General features: G+C 38.9%; 1 protein-coding gene across 49 annotated transcripts in view; it reads left to right on the plus strand.

The window, feature by feature from the left end:
• Positions 1–22,078, plus strand: part of Rims2 (regulating synaptic membrane exocytosis 2) — a 431,117-nt gene that overhangs the window by 233,924 nt on the left and 175,115 nt on the right. For 40 of the 49 annotated variants that reach the window (XM_085679037.2, XM_085679024.2, XM_085679028.2 and 37 more), the window contains 3 exons: positions 12,520–12,588; positions 17,963–18,119; positions 18,629–18,742. In XM_085679037.2, the coding sequence (XP_085535163.2) occupies positions 12,520–12,588; positions 17,963–18,119; positions 18,629–18,742 (340 nt within the window). The remainder of the gene's footprint in view (positions 1–12,519; positions 12,589–17,962; positions 18,120–18,628; positions 18,743–22,078) is intronic. The other 9 variants (XM_085679038.2, XM_085679025.2, XM_085679029.2 and 6 more) reach the window with 1 other exon arrangement.

The following is a 22,078-nucleotide window of genomic DNA, read 5'->3' on the forward strand; positions in this document are numbered from 1 at the left end:
GAATACTTTTCCTTCAGTTTCGGTTCGCTGGTTGCTTGCAACTCCGTGTCCAGCAGTCATCAGATGCATTTAGGATTCTGTCATAGAACTGTGGTCCCACAGGGGCTGTCAGGCAGCCGTCATGAGTGTCTGATTTGGTCTGTCTCCTTTCGTTTCTGCTCCTGTTGCAATACTTTTAGTCAGAATTTCTATAAACTTAATTTCAATTTTTATTCGTATATAATGAGTTTCTGTCTTATTCTGAATTGGTTTGGTGTTTTACACTTTTAATACATTGAATTTTATTGTCTGCAGTATTAAGTAGAGAAGAGATTTCCACAATTCTACCAGTAACACTATCAGTTGTATTTTTGACATTGCCTCCACATTGTTTTCCAGATAAAGCCTTGTGTTCATGTAATTCAGGTAAACACAGCGTATGTTGTGTTGAATGCATGTGTTCATATGCACAGTGTAGTTTGCTTTGTTTTTGTGTTTTGTTTGGCTGCTGTGCATATATTAAATCCTAGTTAATGTGTCAACAGCATTTCCTTACTGCCTACGGAAAATTTCTAGTACCTTCATGTTTATGTGTTTATTATTTTGATACTAAAAGTTGTTTTTTAAAACAGATTCTTATCTCAGTGTGTCTAAATTAAACCCTTTAGTATAGTATTATTTCATCTATAAAGTACATTTAGTATATTTTGTTACATATGACTTCATAAAACTTAAATTTAAATGGATATATTTAGAAATTTTAATTTATTTTAGTTTTTTTTTTGTGTGTGTGTGTGTGTGTGTAGATGTGCGTGTGCCATGTGGTGTGTGTGAAGATCTCAGGACAGCTTGTGAGAATCAGAACCCAAGTTTATCCATGGTTCAATCACCCTGTCAGACTTGGTGACAAGCACCTTCATCATTGAGCCATCATTGGCCCAAAGTGGATGTAATTTTAAATGTCTTGTTTTGCTTATGAGTGGCTGGTGTTAAAACTCTGAAGCATTTTTTTAGTTAAAATGCACACGAGCTATCTTGCTCATCATCTGTGGCAGCCCGCTCTAGAACCCCAGCGCTCAGGACACAATCTCACAGGAGCACCAGGTCGTCCTCGCCTGTGCAGACGATGAAACCAGATAAGCAGTATGCAGCCCTATTTCCAAAGCCAAACAAACCAAAGCTGCATTTGCTATAGATACCATTTTTTAGCAGTTTTGTCATATAGTACAAGGAAAATAGAATGTCCTTATGTATTACTACAGTGTATCATGCCAACATATTGTACTCAGGAGGCAAATTGATTAACTGGTCACTAAACTTATGCTGATTTTTGATGACTTCTATTGGAAAATATTTTAATATGCTTAAACCTAGCAAAATTCCTTATGTATACATATATATATAGAATATATATATATATTCTATAAACATACACATTTGTCAGCAATGAACAATGTAAAAATCTATATGATTTTAAATTATGTCAAAATAGGGAGTACTTAGGGATGAATTTGGTAAAAGTATAAAATACTTAATAATGAAATCTTAAACAGTTAAGAAAAACAAATTAACCAATATAAATAACTAGAGAAATATACTGTGTGAATGGGTCAAAATGTCAGTATTATGTCTCTTTTTACCATGCTGATCAATATAATAAAAAAATATGCCAGCGGACCTTTTTTATAAACTGAGAAGTTATTCCTGATTTCATCTAAAAAATGCAAGCACATATAAGAAACATTCAAGTTTCAAGTTGTGAGTGCTCCAATCTTTGATTTCACCATTTATACAGTTGCAGTAATAGGAGTCGTCAACAGCACGGGAGACTCTGGTGCAGACAGAGATTGGTAGCTGAGGATGAACAAAACTGCGTCGTCCTTTTGTACTGAAACGTTCTTTTCAGAAAACATTGTTGAGAATCTTTGAATATCTAGTTGTGTAGAACATACCAAAATCTCCCCCAATATTTCCTACTTTGACATAATTCTGGATAGTAAACTACTTTTCAATTGTTCATTTTTGGTATATAAAAATAGAGTCAATAAGAAACCGATCAGCCAACTGTTGGTGACACACGCCTTTGATCCCAACACTCGGGAGGCAGAGGCAGTTCCAGGCCAGCCTCCTCTAAAGAATGAGTTCCAGGACAGGCTCCAAAGCTACAGAGAAACACTGTCTCATAAAACAAAAACAAACAAAAAATAAAAACTTAAGAAGGAATTAATTACGGGTATGCCACAAGAGGAAAGAATCTCAAATAACTAACTTTTGAAGGAAGACAGGGAGCATATGCCACATCACCATTTGTGTGCTTCTCTAAGAACGGGAAATAGTGAGCAGAATCCACACTAGTAAAGATGAGTGGAAATAGTGAGAGTAGACACAGGTGACTGTAAACCAAGGCAGTTTCACCAAAATATTTATCAATGTGAGCTTAGATAGCTGAGCATTTATATATGACAGTAATCAGGACAGCATAGATGCTTTGGGTACGTCCTTGGCAAAGTGACTTCATGGCTCAGTAAGGTTGTATTATTGCAGGTGCATATATTTCTACTATATTAAACAAGGAGGTAAGGCATTAATTAGATCATCCCATAAATGAAGCCCTTTCAGATTTATTTCATACACAAAGTAATAAAAGGCCCATGGTTTTTACAAAGAAAGCAACATCATGTCAGAAGCCACATGACCATTTTCAGAAAGGAACTCTGTAGACAAATTACTTCTTGTATTAGTAAACAACAACAACAAAAAAGATCTCACTGAGACTTAGCACATGTGTAGATAAAAAGAGAAAAATATTGCTTTTTAATACATGAGTTAGACTTTCTTTTTAGTGTTCGATATTTCTGAAACTTGAAGTTATTCTAAGCTGTTTGCTGCAATCATTCTATTGTTCATGTCTTTTAAATAAAATATTATGTAAGCAGCCATTTAATATTTGATTTCTTGTAGACTTTTAATAGATTTTCTATCAAGTAAATGAAGTTCCTATTTAATTCAAAAGAAAAATCAAACTGTGGTTATATGTAGGTGTTATGTTTACTTCAAATTCTGCATAGCATCCTTAGATACTATGTATCTAGATACTATTATAAAATAGGATTAATTCCTAAGATCATAAAGGCTAATTGTATTCTTCTGTACTTTAATACACAGAAAAAAATAATATTGACATGATATTAATTCTTTGGAATCTATCTAACAAACATTGTATAAACCTGTTGAAAATGTTAGCATTTTATAAAATAATATTATTAAGAAATATCTAAATAGAAAAATAAGTGCGAAATCCAATCACTTTGCCTGTTTGGGGGTAGATTCAGTGTAGTACCAATCCTATGGTATGCCTTCTGAAAAACTGGTGAGCAGATCCTAAATGCACAAATAATCAAAAGGTTCAGGATGTAGAATATTTACACCAGGACAGAGAGAAGAGGACTTTGTCAGTGTTGAGAGTCGCTGCATTAGTCCAGTGTGCATCTGCTGGGATAGTGGACCTCATACGCGGATCTTAGCTGAATGCCACGGAAGAGGAATATGCAGTAAATGAATGAGCTTGAAGCAGTCATCTCCATCAGAAAACAGATGAAATTGCATCTTTATCTGTCATGTTGTTCCATAAAACAAGGTCTGGGTGAATTCGTGAATTAAAAAATGTAATTTCATGTTTAGTTAGAAAGCTGAAGACTTTGCTTCTAAGGCATTGTTAGAGATTTGTTTGAAGATAAGGCTTGCACAGAATGTCAGAAACACTAGAGTCCTTTGCAAGAAGATCTGTAACAAAATGAGTGGAGACCCCAAGTTGTTCCTACTCAAAGATCAGAAAAAAGAAGCTAGTGAAAAACCTATGGAAGCCTGTTGCCTCTTATCTTCCTACTGATCCCTTAGTCTCTGTGACAGAGGCAGGAGTCTGGAAGGGGCACATAAGGCGACTAGAAACTTGATAACAATCGTGACTCCTGTTTATGCCACTTCTCCCTGGTGTGGATCCTGGGAACAAGCTGGTGGCCTGTGTTTGGGTTTGTTGCTATGCTTACCTAAGTCTGGTAGAAGCTACAGGAGCAGGTCAATTCGGCTGAGTTCTGAGAAGCCGTCTGATATCCTAGGTTTGATTTTATCACATGCCCTTTCAGAACCAAAATAAATGGAAGAAATTAAAAAGCCGTAGCCATAGAGATAATCTTAGAGCCAGTTAGCTAGTTCAATAGTGAAACAAAGTGCCAAGGAGCAGGGGATATACCTCTTGTCATAGACAAACAGATTGAGTAATCTCCTATTCATTTTTGAAGTAGGTGTATATAATATACATAAATTTCAGAGTTATTGTAGGAAGTCTTCCATCTTTTTAATATCTGCTATGAATGAATCTCAGTCTAACCCTCATATACTTAGACTTTTTAATTTTTTCTGACATATAGGAACACACTGCTATACTAACACATGCCTTTCTGATTTTAATATTTTTGCATGGTTGTGTTATGTTGGGTTGGTTTTCTGAGGAGTGTTTCACAGTGAATTCCAGACTAGTTTTGAACTGAGGATCCTACCACCTCCATGTGCTGAGTTCTTTGGTCCAAGTGCTGGCTCCACGCCCAGATGATGTGGCATTTTCACATACTGTCCACCCTGTTTTTTCCAAATCCTATATATAAAAAAAAGTTTAAAACTGTAGCAGCACATACTAAATGACTGCAATCTCACCTACCCATGTAGACTGTGTGTCTGTGTCTGTGTGTGTTTGTGTGTCTGTGTGTGTGTGTCTATGTCTATGTGTGGTGGTGATAATGGTTTTTCCTGTAAATTAATTGCAGTTATTTTTGTTTTCTTCAACTACAGCCTGAAATTTCAGGTTGTTGTTGTTGTTGTTGTTGTTATTATTATTATTATTTGCATTCTCTCTTTTTCCTCTGGGATAAGTTCCCCTCCTCCCCTTCTTTCCCCTGCAGCCTTCCTCGCCTGCTGCTGATCCAGCTCAGGGCCTTACACATACCAGCACATGTTGTACCGCTGGCTATAACCCAGGTCCCCATTCTGTTTTTGAAGAATATTAAAAACCTCTTTCAGTGAACTTGGACACTGGCTTTGTGGTTCTGAATACTTTTCCATTTCTTCATGACTAATGCAAAATTTAGCTATTTAAAATGCTTCTATTACTTAATCTTTTTCTTAGTTTTCTACCAATGCAATTGCATTATGTGTAGCTCTAGTTCTGAAGAAATTCTCTGAATGTGTAAAACCTTTTTACATCATTTTTAGTTTTTTTTTGGTTTGAATTATATAGTCAAAAACATACACGTTGAAATCCTAATGTCTAGTTACTTCAGGATGAGACCTTATTTGCAAAACGAGATTTTAACAGGGAATGAGGTCAATTAGAGCCGTAGCTGTACTCTAGCATGACTGGGGCCGATAAAAAGAAGAGGTTCGGTCAGAACTCTGACAGAGGGGGATATTGTAGATACGTACATACATGAGAAGGTGGCCAGTGACTGGGGTGACAGACTGTGTGGCTCGGATCACCAAGGTCTCTGGAGCCAGAGACGAGCAGCTGATGCTGCTGAGCCTCTGAATTAGGGCTTCCGGCCTACAGGACAGGGAGGCAGTGCATTTCAGTCTGTCTTTTTGTGTCTTTTTCTTGTGCCAGCTCTGGGAAGCTAATGCAGGAGTGTCTTATAAGTGGTGTAAGTTTTAGAATAAATTTAGTAATTGCTCATTTATTTCTTGTAAGAAATATAACTCACCTTTAGATTATTCATCCTGCAAATCTTCAAGTTTCCATGTTTCTAACCTTCGTTAGGAATTTTTTTTAGATATATTCTATTTTATTGTGTGTATAAGTGTGCGCATGTGTGTGCATTTGTGCCAGAATAGAAGAATTGGAATTGGGGTCCACTGGGACTGGAGTTACAGGGGTTTGTGAGTTGCCTTAGGTAATTGCTGGCTTTTACCTCTCTCCTATTTTGTGTGTTTGACTTGTTCTGTATCTGGTCTGTGACTCCTGACTTCACTTCTTTATCCCAGCATCCATAGCTGGTTGTCCTGCCTTTACTTTCTGCCTGAAAGTATATGTCCACTCAACTCCTTGGTAACAATGAGATCAATACATATTTACAGTGTACAAAGATTATCCCATGGCAAATATTATACTTTATTTTAAAGTAATTTGAAACAATTGACCTATGGACATATGTTTATATTCTCTAGTTTCATGTACTAGGTCAGTGGTAAAACAAGTGAGTGGGTAGATTATACCTGTACATTTAAAACTTCTAAACATGGATGCATCTTCTCTGAAATTGTCATCTGTCAATTGATGGTGCAATAAGCTTAAGGGCAGAGGACAAATACAGTCTTAGAAAAGAGACCCTAATTTTGATCGGTGTAGTTACACAAGTGTTTAAACAATATAGAATTACTGAGAAAGGAATTCTCATATTACAATGCATGAAAGACAGAAAATTATCATGTATTCACCTAATAAAAGTTTGGAGGTGATTAGGAGAATAAATTCATACTGGAGGATTGTGAAATTAGAAAAATATAGAAGTCAAATAATTGTTAGAATTACTATTGCCTTATTTATGGAATCTAAAGGAGGAGAATTGAAAGAGATACACAGACTTAAAGGTGCATTTACATATATTTGAATAGATTTACAGACACGTGGATATGTGTCCCGTGCTACCGTCTCGCCCGCAAGAACGACGCGGGACACTTAGGATTCTTCTACAGTAAAGCTTTATGTCTCTTGAGAGGGAGAGCATAAGCTTACATGGCGGAGACCCAGATAAGATGGAACCCATCCCTTATATAGGAAACAGACCCTGCTTTGGACGTGTCACTCTTCGATTGGTCAACTGCTCCCAGTCCCAGGTGATACCTTGGGAGTAGTGGAAAATACCAACACATGTGAGCTTTCTAGCTCACCTGGCGGTGCAGCGCCATCTATGGTGGAGAGTGTGGTTGCGGCCTTCTACATCTCCCCCTAATTTTACTTCTTTGCAGAAAGGCAACTCCCTAGGAAGGTAAAGATAGAGGTCGCACTTCCCAAAATGAAAACATTAAAATGGGCTTACACGGAATCTGTCCCTAGGCTCATGACACCTGGAACCTATCCGGCCTGCCCTCTGCCAATTTTCTGGGAAAGGGAATATACGGCAGGAAACCCTTAAGCAGAGCGACTTATCTCTCAGAGAGGGTCATTCTCTGTGTGATGCTCTTAAGCTCGACAACCTTCAGGGCTAGCTAAGCCAAGCACTCCACCCTGTGCAATGGACCACAGTCCTAGGGGTGCAGGAGCTGGTTGGCTTAAACCTTACTGCTTTAACATAGATAACCACACATCAGTAGAGGCCCCCTGTTCCAGGGCAGCCAGCGCTTGTGCAATAACCACTTTGTCCCTACGACTTTGGGATTTGAGTCAGCAGACCATCCAGAGGAGAAACACTAATCCATAACATAGGACTGTTCCAAAACATTTCCACCCCCACCCATTCTTTGAAGTAGGGGAATGAGAGACACGGCCCAGGACTGAAGTCCTACGGCCAAGCTTATAAATCATCTCTAGGACGGTAGGGAGGGGGCCCAGAGTCTTATTGGTTGTAACAAATCGGGGAGACACCGCCATCCTATGGTTGACTGGTAACAACTTCAGGAAGGCTGAGAGTGTCCTCCATCGGTGCTCTGTCATCCATCCGCTTTTATCAAGTTTTCCAGTTCAATTACCTAGAAGATAACTAGACAGTTGCTTAATAATCAGTCATTGCATCTGGGATCGCAGGGGTGCAATTCTCCAGCTGCATCAAGAAGTCTAGCAGAGGCATGTTGGAAACTATAGGCTTTTTTGCCACAGTCACAGATTTAGCCAATGACCCAATCACCTTAAAAATCTAAGGGCTTTTTGCATCTACCTCCCTGTGGATCCTGAAACATTAGATTTAAAACCAAATAGTTGTAAGCTGCCATGTGGTCGCTGGGGAATTGAACTCACGACCCATGTAAGAGCAGGCAGCATTCTTAACCCCTAAGCTATCTCTTCAGTTCCTTATTCAGATGGAAAATCTCTCAGGCTAGTAGCCGGCATTGTTTGCCCCACCCGTTGCCCCAGGCTATTGGTCCACCTTTGTTACCTAGGATCAGCACAGCTCAGCTCAGCCAAGCGGAACAGAAGCCACTCCAGCCTCAGAGCCCCTCACAGTTTTAGGCACATTGCAAGCCTTCTGGCCTGGCAGCTTGTGGCACCTCTCTCATTCTCAGTACTGCTGGGATACCCTCCAGGCCAGGCACCAACTGAGCCAGCGCGACGTGCCCCCCACCATAGCCACTCAGCAATGCTCCGCTCCAGCCACCCTCCAGCCGCAGTTGCATTCATTCCGAATCCAAACTCGGTGCACGGAGTAAAGCAGAACTCAGAAGCAGGCTTGCTGCTCTGAAACCACTGTAAGGACCTCATTTAAACAATCTTTTAGGGAATATGGGCGTCGTTAGTCTCTCTCTGACTACTTCCTGCTGAATTGGGCCGTTGCATTTTGGGGGTATACACTACAACATTTCAGGAGGTCTCGGTGATTCAAACCACACAAATCTCAAGTACACCCCCAGGCTCTCACCTTCCGTGGAGATGAAAACAGAACCTCCCCTCCAAAACATCACATCCTTAGGCAAATTCAAATATCTTTCTCCCGTCCGGCACACAAAAGACAACACAAACAACACAACACAAAGCTTTTGACCTTGTAGGTCAGTCTCCCCCATTCTTAGAACCACTGGGGGGTCCTTTTTTCTTATTTCCTTTTCTTACAGGCGCGCCTAACCTCTCACTGCACTCAGTTTCTGATATGCTATCCTGGACTTCCTCCAATACATTTTGTCCATCTGCAACAACAGCCTGGCAGGATTTATCTTCTAAGCAATTTCAAAGTGATAAGAGAACTGCTAAGAAGTACCAAGGCCTCTACAAAATCTTTCCAAGGTGGAGACAAGTCAAGCCCAAAATCAAAAAGTCCAGGAATAGTCACACCTCTCTGAGCAAACAACCTGCAGTTCTGAATCCTCCTTGTGTCCAAGGGGTCTCCGGTGGTGCGAGCAGTTGTCAGGGTCCCCCGGCGTCCCGGGGTTTCGAGCACCAGTTGTCCCGCGCTACCGTCTCGCCCGCAAGAACGACGCGGGACACTTAGGATTCTTCTACAGTAAAGCTTTATGTCTCTTGAGAGGGAGAGCATAAGCTTACATGGCGGAGACCCAGATAAGATGGAACCCATCCCTTATATAGGAAACAGACCCTGCTTTGGACGTGTCACTCTTCGATTGGTCAACTGCTCCCAGTCCCAGGTGATACCTTGGGAGTAGTGGAAAAATACCAACACGTGTGAGCTTTCTAGCTCACCTGGCGGTGCAGCGCCATCTATGGTGGAGAGTGTGGTTGTGGCCTTCTACAGATATGTAGGTAAATAGATACACAGGTAGATTCAGAACATGAATACTAAAATGAGACTATAAAATTATAGCAAACACTTTGAAAACTTAGACAAAATGAACAAATTTCTTCAAAATAGTAGCTACTGAACTTCGAATCAGTTTGTTATACGTCTACTTTAAAGATAGAGTTAGTGATTGCAGCTATTCCCATAAAGGATATAGATCACAACAGTTCAAAAATAACAGACCTTTAATAATTCTGAATGAATAGTGTCAAAATATAACAAGTGAGAAATATTTCTCTTTTTAAAGCAATATATATATGCTATGATATATATGCCCTTGATCCTAAGCCAGATGGTAAGAATGAAAAGTCAGAGGCACTCACTAGTAAAAATGCAGATATCTTTGATGAAACATCACTTCATTCTATAAAGGAACAACAATTCATATTGTTGTTATGAAATTATACAAATGATGTGCAGAACAATACAGAAAATACATTAATTCAAAACTTTACTCTTTGTAGACTACTAATAAATGGACATTTCTCTAATGTTTGAAATGAAGCCTACCCACATACCATTTGTAGTGGGGAAATACTAACAAAATTGTGTGTGTGTATATTTCAGTTATTGTTTTTTAAAGATTACTAATTTTTGCAAGCGTTGAGTGTTCTACTGCATGTGTGTATGTGACCAGGTGTGTTTCTGTTACCCGAGAGGGCCAGAAGAGGGCGTTGTGTCCCATGGAATTGGGTGTACGAATGCTTTGGAGGTGCTCTGTGGGCAGCTGCTGGCTACCTCGTGGACGCTGCAGGCTGAACCTGGGTTTTCTGCTAGAGCAGCATGGACTCTCACCACCCAGCCATCTTTTTAGTCCCCAGAAACTGTTTAAAGTCAATATTTAAGGAACAGGGGGGTGATTTCGTGGGTAATTAAAGTTCTTCTTGCTTAAACATCAAGTGTTACTTTTTCCCTTTTTAAATGTATTGTTGTTGTTGTTGCAATGTAGAGGAGAAAAACATTTATTTTATTATTTTATACTTTGTGTAAGGGTCCATTATTAAGGGAAGTCAGGGCAGGCACTCAAGTGGGAAGGAACCTGGAGGCAGGAACGTATGCAGATTCCATGGAAGATTACTGCTTACTGGCTTGTTCCTGCTCAGCCTGCTTTATAAAGTTCCCTGGACCACTGGCTCAGGGATGGCACCACCCACAATCACTATTTCCTTTTCTCTTTATTTATCTCAGGGTCCATCGCATTTCTCAGGGTTCTAGCTTTATACACCCCGTTCTGCCTGGCTTGTTGGAAATATGTCAGGTGATTCTCATATAGATGTCTATGCTAGACAGGGTGTGTGTGTGTGTGTGTGTGTGTGTGTGTGTGTGGTGTGTGTGGTGGTGTGTGTGTGTGTGTGTGTGTGTGTGTGTGGTGGTGTGTGTGTGTGTGTGTGTGTGTGTGGTGGGGTGTGTGTGTGTGTGTGTGTGTATGGTGGTGTGTGTGTGTGTGTGTGTGTGTGTGTGTGTGGTGTGTGGTGGTGGTGGTGTGTGTGTGTGTGTGTGTGTGTGTGTGTGTAGCCCTGTGTCGTCCTGGAACTCGTGCTGTCGACCAGGCTGGCCTTGAACTCAGAGATCCTGTTTCTGCCTCCCAAGTGCTGGGATTAAAGGCGTGTGCGGAGTCGCCACCTCCCAACATCCGGCTGTGCTTTTTTATGTCTATGCTTCCCATTGAAGCTTTCTGACATAAGCTGTGGGAGGATTTTCTTTGCTGAGATTACCAGATACAAAATCAGGTGTGCTCTCCCTTTCCATTGAAAGGGGAAAGGAGAGCTGCACAGCTGGAATCCTGCACTTCCTCTCAAGGAGAATGGCGTGGCCTAAGGCAAACAGAAACGAATACAGGGAAATACAGAGTACTTCTGACAGAACCATGACCATATTGGAAAGTCCTCAGACATCTCGCTATCTCTGCTTTGGAAGCCTTTTGCGTTGAGTGCTCTCTGGCTTTATTTTTGAGCTATGTAGGAAAGTGTTTGTCTCCTGAAATAGTGCTCAGTGAATGGTGTGTAGCTCATGATGAAAGACATAAACACAGCAGTCTATGAGAAACTGCAGCTCTGTCAAGGTAGAGGAAACCTTAGCCAGAGGTCTGTTGCCTAGTGTGTCCATCCTGAGACACCGCCGTGAAAAATAAATGTTGAACATGCAGTCCTTTCTGTACAGGGTACATTTCATGCTTAAGTGAAAGGTGTGTTCGTTTTGAGACATTAAAATTTTGTTTTATTCAACTTGATGTCAGTTTTACTATATTGAGGTTAACATTAACATTTCTAGGGATGGACCTTGGCAGAGGCAGGCGGATCTCTGAAAGAAAAACCTGTCTGCAGGTTTCCAGGCCAGCCAAGGTTGCAGAGTGAGACCTTCCCTCAAAGACAAGAACACAGAAATTGCTTTGTGAAACTGTAGCGTATTTCAGTTCTACAACCGATTCATGCTCCTGGGCCACCTCTTGTGAATCACCATCGCACAACTAGCTCTTAGCTTTATGTAGGATTCATTTCTTCTCTTCTTGAACCAATGGGTAAAACAGCTGAAATAATGGGAAAGAAGGATGTTCAATATGTCATGCATCAATTTTTGTTTCTGAAATTCTCTATGACAAATTCTCTATGAAACAAAATTAGGCTTCAAAGTTCTTAGTTATCTATATTAGGAAGTGATATGCTGATAATTTGGAAAACAACCTAATTGTGTTTTGAAATATACGTAGGTTATGTGCCTTTGTTCCAAAGCATGTTAACAATTGTTTTTCACCTTTAATTCTATATTTCATACTTAATATAGTTCCAGACTTTTACCCATTTAGGAATTTTGTCTTACACGTTTCTGAATAGTTGTGTTAACGTTGCTTCTTTGTGATTTGTGTTCTAACCTCATGAAAAGCCCGTTAAAGCCGTGCTGGTGAGCATGTGGTAGCTCTCCTGCCCTCTCCTCTGTCTTCACGGGTTTAATTTGTAATACTTTCACTTATTTTTCACCTTTCGTAGGATTCCCTTTCTTCTTTTCCTTTGGCCAGCCGTGAAGTTTGCTGACTGCTGTCCCTTGTTCGCAGGGTCGAAGAGAGTGAGTGACAGTGAGGTGTCTGACTATGACTGTGACGACGGCGTCGGGGTCGTGTCCGGTAAGAGCGCGTGTGCAGTGTGGCAAGGGTGGTGCAGTTCGCCAGTGTCCATCTTTGAGATAAAGAAAGAGACGCAAACAAATTTGCCTCCCGTGCAAATAGTTAGAGTGAACATGCTTTATAGAAGCCAGCTCTGGGTAAGAGAATATTTATACATTTTCTATTTCAAACCAATTAATAATAATACTTTTATGATAAATTGTATAATTTATCATACGACTGTATAATTGAAACTTCATATGTAATGTCTCCTTAATATTATGTAACAATTTATTCTAGTCTTCTTGTTAGATTTACAATTTGTTAGAATAAATAATCTAACAAATCTTATAATTAAAGTTAATTTACTCAGGAAAAATACAGTTTTTATTCATAAAAGCTGCTATAACTACATCAGTGATTACTGACTTTTTGCTAATTTTTGTGTAGGATCAGTGTGCCATGGCCAGTAAAACCCTTCCATGTGCTCAGCTGCTGGGTTTCACCCTTGCTCTTTATTAGGGTAAACAGTGTGGTGACCTCTAAGACTGCACAGGGCTCCGCGTCTCTTTATTAGGGTTGAACAGTGTGGTAACCGCTAAGACTGCACAGGGCTCCGCGTCTCTCACACGTCAGTGATTTCTCCATGGGTCTTTCTTCAGCATCATTGCTGTCTTCTTCATGCTCGTATCCCTTTACTGTTGTAGTGGATTTTACTCCTCAGTCTTAAGTATCTGTTGACTCCAGTGTTTTTTCACCTCACCAATTCCCTTCAGGTCTGAAATCAATTCTTTCCAATGTCATTTTTACGCTCGTCTTTATTCTTTTATTTTTGCTGTCAAGATTTAAAAAAAATACTTAGTCATTTACTTGAATTTTAAATTTTGGACTAATACGTTAAAATTTAAACTACATATTAATAAGATAATGGGTGGTGTTTTAATACCTATATAATTTTTTATGTTTAAATTGATAAACTTCTGACTCCACCTTTATCACTATATGTTGAAGCATTTATTTTTCTTGTTTTCTGTATTATATTGTCCATCGTTTTATATATATATAATATATACACACATACATATATACATGTATATGTGTGTGTGTGTGTGTGTGTGTGTATAAAAATGCCCTGACCAAAGAAGAAGCTTATGGAAAGGGCTTTTTCTTTCTCACCAATCCAGTTTATGTACATCGTTGTTAGTAAGAACTCAGAGTAATTAGTAACTAGTCATCCATACTCAAGAGCAGAGGGAATGACTTCCTGGACGCTTACACTCCTCTCCCCTTCTCCATTCTTATGCAATTCTCTATTCAGGGATGAGTGTCTCCCATAGTGGGAGGATCTTCTCACTTCAGTTAAAGGAACCAAGAAAATTCTATGTGACATAGCCACAGGCAAGCTCGATGTAGAAGAGACATGACTGAGATTGCCTGTCCCATAGTCTGCTGTGTCAGCTTGACAGAGATAACAGTTTCACTCTTCTGTGCAATAACATCAGAGGACTTTCAGGATTCCTCCCTCTCCACAAAATGCCAAAGTTGAACCATTTTGGTTTTTCTGCACTGTGAAAGCAATTGTGTGTTGGGAGAAAAGATAGATTTATTTCTTTTTCACATTTGCTGCAGGATGATTCGTTCGAGGATGTAAAGAAACTTTTCACCACATAAAGATAGTGCTCACTGGCCAGGCAGTGGCGGTGCAGCACTCAGGAGCTAGAGTCAGGCGGGTCTCTGAGAGTTTGAGTGCAGTCTGGTATAGAGTGAATTCCAGGACAGCCAGGATTATAAGGAGAAGCCCTGTCTCAAAAAGATCAAAACCAAAGCCAACAAAACAAATAAATAAATAAGGTAGTGTTCACAGACCTAAAGAATTTCCACTTGTCTATGTCTAGCTTCCTGAAGCAAAGTGTTTTCTGGAGTTACTTGCAGGAAGATGGGTTAGTCAATGATAGTCCTACAACTATTGAGCCCTATGGGCAACTTCTGGGCAGGTACACCACTGAAGATTCTCAGCCCAGTTAGTTGGCACTCTTATGTAATCTTAGTAAGGGGAAGATGCCCCATGAAGTATCCTGAAGGCTCTGTGTATGGCTTTTCTATATATGGCTCTTCCAGGAGTTCTGTCTTCTGCATGTGCCACATCTTCCCCACACAGTGTCACTAACCAGGGACAAACACCTGAAGGAAATTCCTCATCCAAGTGCAACATTTGGCTCCTGGATCTACATCTCTTTGGTATATCATGATGTATATGCATTTAGTCTAATTTCAGAAATTCTCATAGTCTCTAACAGTCTGAACACTGTTTAAAGGCAAGAATCTAGCTCCTTTTTAGACAATGTGATGTCTTAAATGTGATATCCTGTGCTTCTAATATACACTAACAAGAACGTTACCTTTCTAAAAGGAACATACATATTATATATATATATATATATATATATATATATATACGTTTAAAAAGGGTGTGTGCACGTGCGCGTGTGTGTGTGTGATGGTTTTTTGAGATAGGGTTTCTCTAAGTTACTCATTTCCAGGGCTCTGCTAAAATGTCCTGTTAATGAGCTGTCTCTCTCACCTCTAGGTTCATTTTCTTCTGTGCTGCAGGCCAGAACTTTCATTTCTTTCGGTTGCGATGACTGTCTTTGCTTAGTCCTTTGGGAAAGATCAGTTAAATATCTTTATGTTGCCTTATTTCTTCTTTGTTTCTTTATTTCTTATTTCTGCGTTCCACTGTGTGCTTTATTCTTTAGCCATTACTGCAGTGTTCCGACTGTTACAAATTATAGTGAGTATATAATGTTCCAGCAGTCCGTCTCCAGACTGCGATAATCAGAGCTGCTACATTCTCGACTGTTTGCTTCTCCACAGAAGCTTTCAAAGCAACTTGTCAGTACCCACAAACTGTTAGAATGTCTATTAAACTGATTTCTTTATAATAATGAGTTTCCTGTTTTGTATCTCTCCCTTTATCAGTTGATGATTTCTTCATACAGATCTACTTTATATTTTGTTAGATTGCTCTCAAGAATTTCTTTATCGGGGGATGCGCTATTATACTCGGTATTGGCTTTTCAGTTTCAAATTCCAACTTTCCTTGCTAGCTATAAGAAAGTGATTGATTATTATTTTATAGCCTTTTATTCTACAACTTCCTACAACCATCAGTTCCTAGAGATTATTGATTTGCTCCGTCAAGCCATAGTTTAGCTGTTGTGCTTAGACCACTGCTATCATTTGAATGGTTTATTGAGCATCTGTTAGAGAATTTTGTTTTCATTGCCATTGTTTTCTTATTCTTGTTTTTTTTCCTTCTGTCTTTTTGGTTTTAATTGAGAATTTATATGACTTATTAATTTTGGGGGGTTTTTGAGACAGGTTTTCTCTGTGTAGTCCTGGCTGTCCTAGAACTCAAGCTTGTTAATTTCTTAACTTTAACTTTAAAAAATATGTTTCCCATGCACTTGATCTAGAATGCACACACACACACACACACACACACACACACACACACTTCAAATCCACTTCCAAATAGCCCTTCACTGGTTATGTAACTTACAACAACAAATTCCTTGTACTTTTCTCTTTATTTACTTTTATTTACTTTTCTCTTTAAGTAAACAAATGATTATGTGTATGTTTTGTCTCCAAGCTTATGAAAGTGATTTTGCATATGGATTAACATGTGTGGAGTTTTTTCTCTACCACAGTGTAACATGTGTGTATATTTACACAGAAATATGCCCTTACTAGCTGCTGCCAATGTTGGTTGCTTAGAATTCACAGCCACTCCTGTCTGAGGCAGTTTGTGTTTAGATAAATAGAATCTGTCCGCTCCATAATTAAGTACCTTGCCTTTTTTTCTTTTATAGTCCCAAACCAGTGTTTGTCTTTAAGAAATTAAAAAGTGTATTCCCTTTACAAAACCACAGCAACTAATGCCAGAGTTTTCAGAGCGATTGGAATAAGCCCACAACCTCCTTAGTTTAGTTTCTTCCCTTTCAGAATTTCCTCTTCTATTTCCTTGGGTGCTTCTTCAGTTATTTATGTCTTAATCTTTTGAGCCATCCCATGACACCCGTCTAGTGCTGCAGAACATTACAGGAATGAAATGGCTTTTCTGAGTTATGTCTGTTTCTAATCATCTAAGATGGATGTGGATCAGGGATGAACTTAGGGCCTTCTGCATGCAAATCCCATGTGCTGCTTTTTAGTTACCCTCAGAACTCCTGAATAATTTAGGGAATGCATAGTGCAGCCATGTGTTTTAGGGGATAAACACTGTAGCAATGTGTTTTAGGGGATAGACACTGTAGCAATGTGTTTTAGGGGATAAACACTGTAGCAATGTGTTTTAGGGGATAGACACTGTAACATTGTGTTTTAGGGAATAAACACTGTAGCAATGTGTTTTAGGGGATAAACACTGTAGCAATGTGTTTTAGGGGATAAACACTGTAGCAATGTGTTTTAGGAGGCACCCATCAGATATCTTAGTGGAGACATGACCAATTACTGATAGCTGCAGTGATCGTGGTAAAGATAGCCACAGTGGCAGCAATGTCGCACTCCCTGTTCAACCTTATTCACGCTTCTCCATTGTATACGTATTTTACACATGTGCAGCTTTAGACAAACAGCATTGGCCTCTTTCCTTTTCCTTGGCCTCTCCATATAGAACTATTGATTTTCGGGCATGCAGGATCTCTTCCCTCTTTCCCTTTCCAAGTTTCTGTGCCTCCTCATGTTAACTTCTGTGAGGATGGTAAGTTGCTAGGGCAGTCCTCTTCTTTGATAGTGAATGTTGTTTTCGGACTCCTGTGATTTCTTAGCTCTGCCGCGTATTTCAAGAAGCACAGCATTGAGTGTTAGGTAGTGCGGTTGACCTTATTTAACATGTAAGTACAGATGATGAAGCATCGTATGAACTGTGAATATTAACAATATCCAAGAAATATTTAAGTTTATAGGGTGAAATATTTTAGGACAATCTTGAACACAGTAACTCTCAGATAGTGACTACCACGGTAACTATCAGATAGTGACTACCACGGTAACTATCAGATAGTAACTACCATGGTAACTATCAGATAGTGACTACCATGGTAACTATCAGATAGTGACTACCATGGTAACTATCAGATAGTGACTACCACGGTAACTATCAGATAGTGACTACCACGGTAACTCTCAAATAGTGACTACCACGGTAACTACCAAATGTCCTTCCCTTTTCATTTTTGTGCTGACAAGGTTTCAAACATTACTGTGTTTGTTATACTTTGCAATTATCACATTAAAAGTATGTCAGGCTCACTAGTATTTTATGTTTCTTAGTGCAACACAAAGAACTTGGGGTGCAGATAATTATTACTTTATTTTCTGTCCCTAGATTATCGTCACGATACTCGAGACCTTCAAAGCTCCACGTTATCAGTGCCAGAACAAGTGATGTCATCAAACCATTGCTCTCCATCAGGGTCTCCTCATCGAGTAGATGCTATAGGAAGGACTAGGTCATGGTCACCGAGTGTCCCTCCTCCACAAAGGTAAGATAGTATGTAAATTTTGCATATAGCTAGGTAGTTAGGGTGAATTTTGCCTAAATTACCATAATAACCTCTAAAAATAAATTATCCTTTGGATTATCCTTTTAAAGAAGAACAAGACGCCATTGCAATGGAACTCGGAAGTGACATGGGATAGTTTGTTACCTGGCAAGATTTGTGTGTTATTTGCCCTAAGAGTTCAAACTGGTTAAGAAAAAGTAGCTTTAAATTGCATACAAATATTAAGCATTATATCAGTGATTATGATTAGAGAGAATTGGGTGTTGCCCATCAGTAAGGTATGATATTCTTTATCTTTTCCTGAAGGATACTCTCTTATTGGGCTCTTAATGTATCTGCAAGATCAGCCAGATCCTCAATTAACTGTTAATCTTCAAATGAAATATTTTTCATCAGAGATACAAAAAAACCAAAAAATAGATTTTATTATTATTTTGTGGGGGAGATGCTATAGCTCAGTCAGGTATTTAATTATCTTACTGTCTTAGTAGGAACGTGGAACAGGGGCTGCGAGGGACACGGGCTCCTGGTCATTACAATACGATTAGCCGGATGGACAGGCACCGGGTCGTGGATGACCATTATTCTCCAGACAGAGACAGGTAAGCACCATTAGCTCTCGCTGAACCTGCTGCCTTCAGGAAAGGTTATTGTAAATATCTTATCTGTCCTTTGTCTCATGTGAGATTCCAAATGCTGCCTTTTCTTTACATTTCTACAGTTTCTCTTAAGATAGCCCTTTGTTTACAAGGAAAGGTTAACATGTGTTCTTGATAAGGAAAGCAAAACAGGTTGAACCTGACTATCATGGGTCACCTGAGCACCGTGACTCTCTTGAGTACCATGGGTCGCCCAACCGCTGTGGCTCCCTGAGCGCTGACTGGCTCTCCTGAGTACCAGGGCGCAGGTTTAGAATCCCGGCGCTCGGGATGGAGATCAGGAAGGTCACAACTAAGAGGCCGGCCAGTGCTGCCTGACTCGACTCTGTCAAGACAAGATTATATAAAAATAGGTAGCAAATTTGCGTGAGACATTGTAATGATAATTAGAATGTAAAAATTTCTTTTACCTGCACATAGCAAATTATCCTGTGTAATATATATCAATAGGCCGATAGAGATTAAAGTCTTCAGCAGATTCAGAGCAATAGTGTGGCTTTTTCCTATACAGAAATCTTGAGACGGAGTCTACTTTCTTTAGGAAACCTTTATTATAATTCTCCAAGAAATTCTCTCCCATGGCCTTCAGTGTTGTTTTAGCATCTGACAGAGCTACACGTGCTGTGTTGGCAAGAAGTCTCTGATTTTGCCCCATTAAATGTGACTAGCTTAGGAATAACATGGTATGTTAAAATGCTTACATTAATTACTACTAAATTTAAAAAAATTAATTAACTTTCTAATTCAATTGTGTTATATATAAGAAATACCATTGGATTTTTTTCCAACTCTCAAATACGTTTAGGATAAGGTGATGATAAAGTCCACTCTAGTACTGAGGAAATATGATGACATAGAACCTTCCTTGTCGCTGAAGTTCATGGACAGGACCAGTAACTGTCAGGATGTATAAAAAAAATCGTTTGGTTTGAATCAAGATTAATGCTCAATTCGTGCACATAAGAAAAAAGAAAACGTACAGTTGCCTTCTACATTGATAGTGCCAAGCATATGCTGATTTTTGTGTGTGGGATTAAAGAAGAAACTGAGCAGTTACTAAATTAATAGTTCTATTAGTGTCAGTTTGAAAACTATTTAACTTTTTTGCTTTTTAAATTTTTTAAACTTTTTGTGTAACCAGTACCCTAGGGGCGGTCATCAGTGTACTGTCTATCTGGAGACACGCTTACCAGTACATAGTGAAGGTGAGGTCACCACGGTGGCTTGCTCAGACTTGGAACGTGTCATAAAAAGGATCAATATATATTTTGGTTGCCTAATAGAATGTTAGTGAACTTTATTAGCATTCAAATTATTTATATAGCTGTCACAAGCTTCTTAGCCATTGAAATTCTGTTTATTGAGGGAATAAAATTGTCTAAATGACTTTAAATTTCTTATAAGCTTACATAAAGTGATCATTTAATGAAAAAATATTCTCAATATGAAGCTCAAAAATATAGACTAATCCTTATAGAGAGTAATAGAATAAAATTGCAAAATAACTGTTTACTGTTATATTAAATTACTAATATTTTTCAGTATTTTACAGTACATATTTCTAGGTTTAATGACCACAAACATGGGACCATTTGCCTTTAATATATTTTAAAACCCAGATAATTCCTATTTTATGTGGTCATTATGCTTTTCTTCTTTATGATTCTTATGAATCTTTTAGTGTAACAATAATATTCAAATGTTTATCTGTGGAAGTTTTAAAGAAGGTAGATAAGTAGATCCATGTGATTTTTTTCCCTCACTTTCATAAGGGAGGATGTAGATGTGCAGAGAATAGTTATTCTTTGCTGGGATCTACCTCAAGTCTTTTTAAAACTATGTAAAGTAAAATTTCATTTCAATAGACACAAACAGTAGAAAGCATTTCTAGTATTACTTTATCTGTGTAATTCATTAATACAAGAAGCAACATTCACTGAACAATGTTCTCTCTTAATGTCTATTCTGGTCTAATATCCTTAAGGATTTCCAGTAATGAGCTGCATCTGAATGTCTATTATGTTTATGAATATCATTTTATAGACTTTTGAATCCACTCAATTTAATTGGGTTTGATATATGTCTGGGTGACTTATAAAGCCACTTTTGTGTGGTTCTGGGGAATTTCCAGGAGGTTAGCTAAGAGAGGAAGACCTGCCTTGGTGGTTTCCCGGTAGGCTGTGAACCTAGCTAGCGGAAGGATTATGAGGGAACCCTGGTAGGGTAGGTCTCCTTTCTCTGTCTCCTGGCTACCTTAGAGGAACTGTTCTTGTTCACATCACCATCTCTGTCATGGTGGATTAACATCTGGAATTGGTTCAAAATAAATTTTTCATCTTTGAAATAAGTTTTATCAAGTGTTTTGTCATAGTGACCAAACTTTGACCTACACGAGACTCAGAGTGTATTAAAAGGCCAATGACTTGTGTCAGTCATTAGAGTATTAGGGATGTTAAAGGCTGTGCACATCAGCCTCCTTATAAATTCTAATGTGTTGAATTAGAAACTCTTCATGGGGTATGGAGCCAAGTGTTCTTTAGAATTTTAAGTATGTTTGGAGAAAATCATGCATTTTATTTCTGAATCTATAAAATTTATTATATAGAATTATATAAATTAACTGGCACTACCTCCAATGAGACTTTTAAATTCCTTATCAGAAAACCAGTGACCACAAAGTATAACACATAGCCATATTTTATCAAAAGTTTGTATTGTTAGTTGAACAATGTAGACAGAGATTTCCTAGTAGTCCAGACCCAAATAATCACACAGAAACTATATTAATTCAACACTGCCTGAACAATAGTTTAGGAATATTTCTACCTAGCTCTGACATCTTGAATTAACCCATTTCTATTAATCTGTGTATCACAATGAGGCTGTGGCCTACTGATAAGTTTCCTACATTTTTCTCCTTGGGCAGCTATGTGGCATCTCCCTGACTCCCTCTTCTCTTTCTCTCTCTCTCTCTCTCTCTCTCTCTCTCTCTCTCTCTCTCTCTCTCTCTGAATTTCCCATCTGGCTTTACTCTGCCATTGCCCAAAACAGTTTTCTTCATCAACCAATAAAAGCAGCAATATACAGAAGGACATTCCACATCAAAGCAAGGCAGTGTGCATATTGTAATCCTGGTCCTCACAAGATAGTTCAGGAGGTTCAGGCATTCAAGTTAGCTAGTTCAATGAGAGACTGAACTGTATAAGACACTCTTTAAAAAAGAAAGAAAAATTTGTAGTAGTTAATGAAAAAAAATGTGCCGTACATATAACATTAAGA

The sequence above is a fragment of the Myodes glareolus genome, chromosome 19 (genome assembly GCF_982192425.1).
Source record: "Myodes glareolus chromosome 19, mMyoGla1.1, whole genome shotgun sequence".
In the NCBI taxonomy this organism is placed as follows: Eukaryota; Metazoa; Chordata; class Mammalia; order Rodentia; family Cricetidae; genus Myodes; species Myodes glareolus.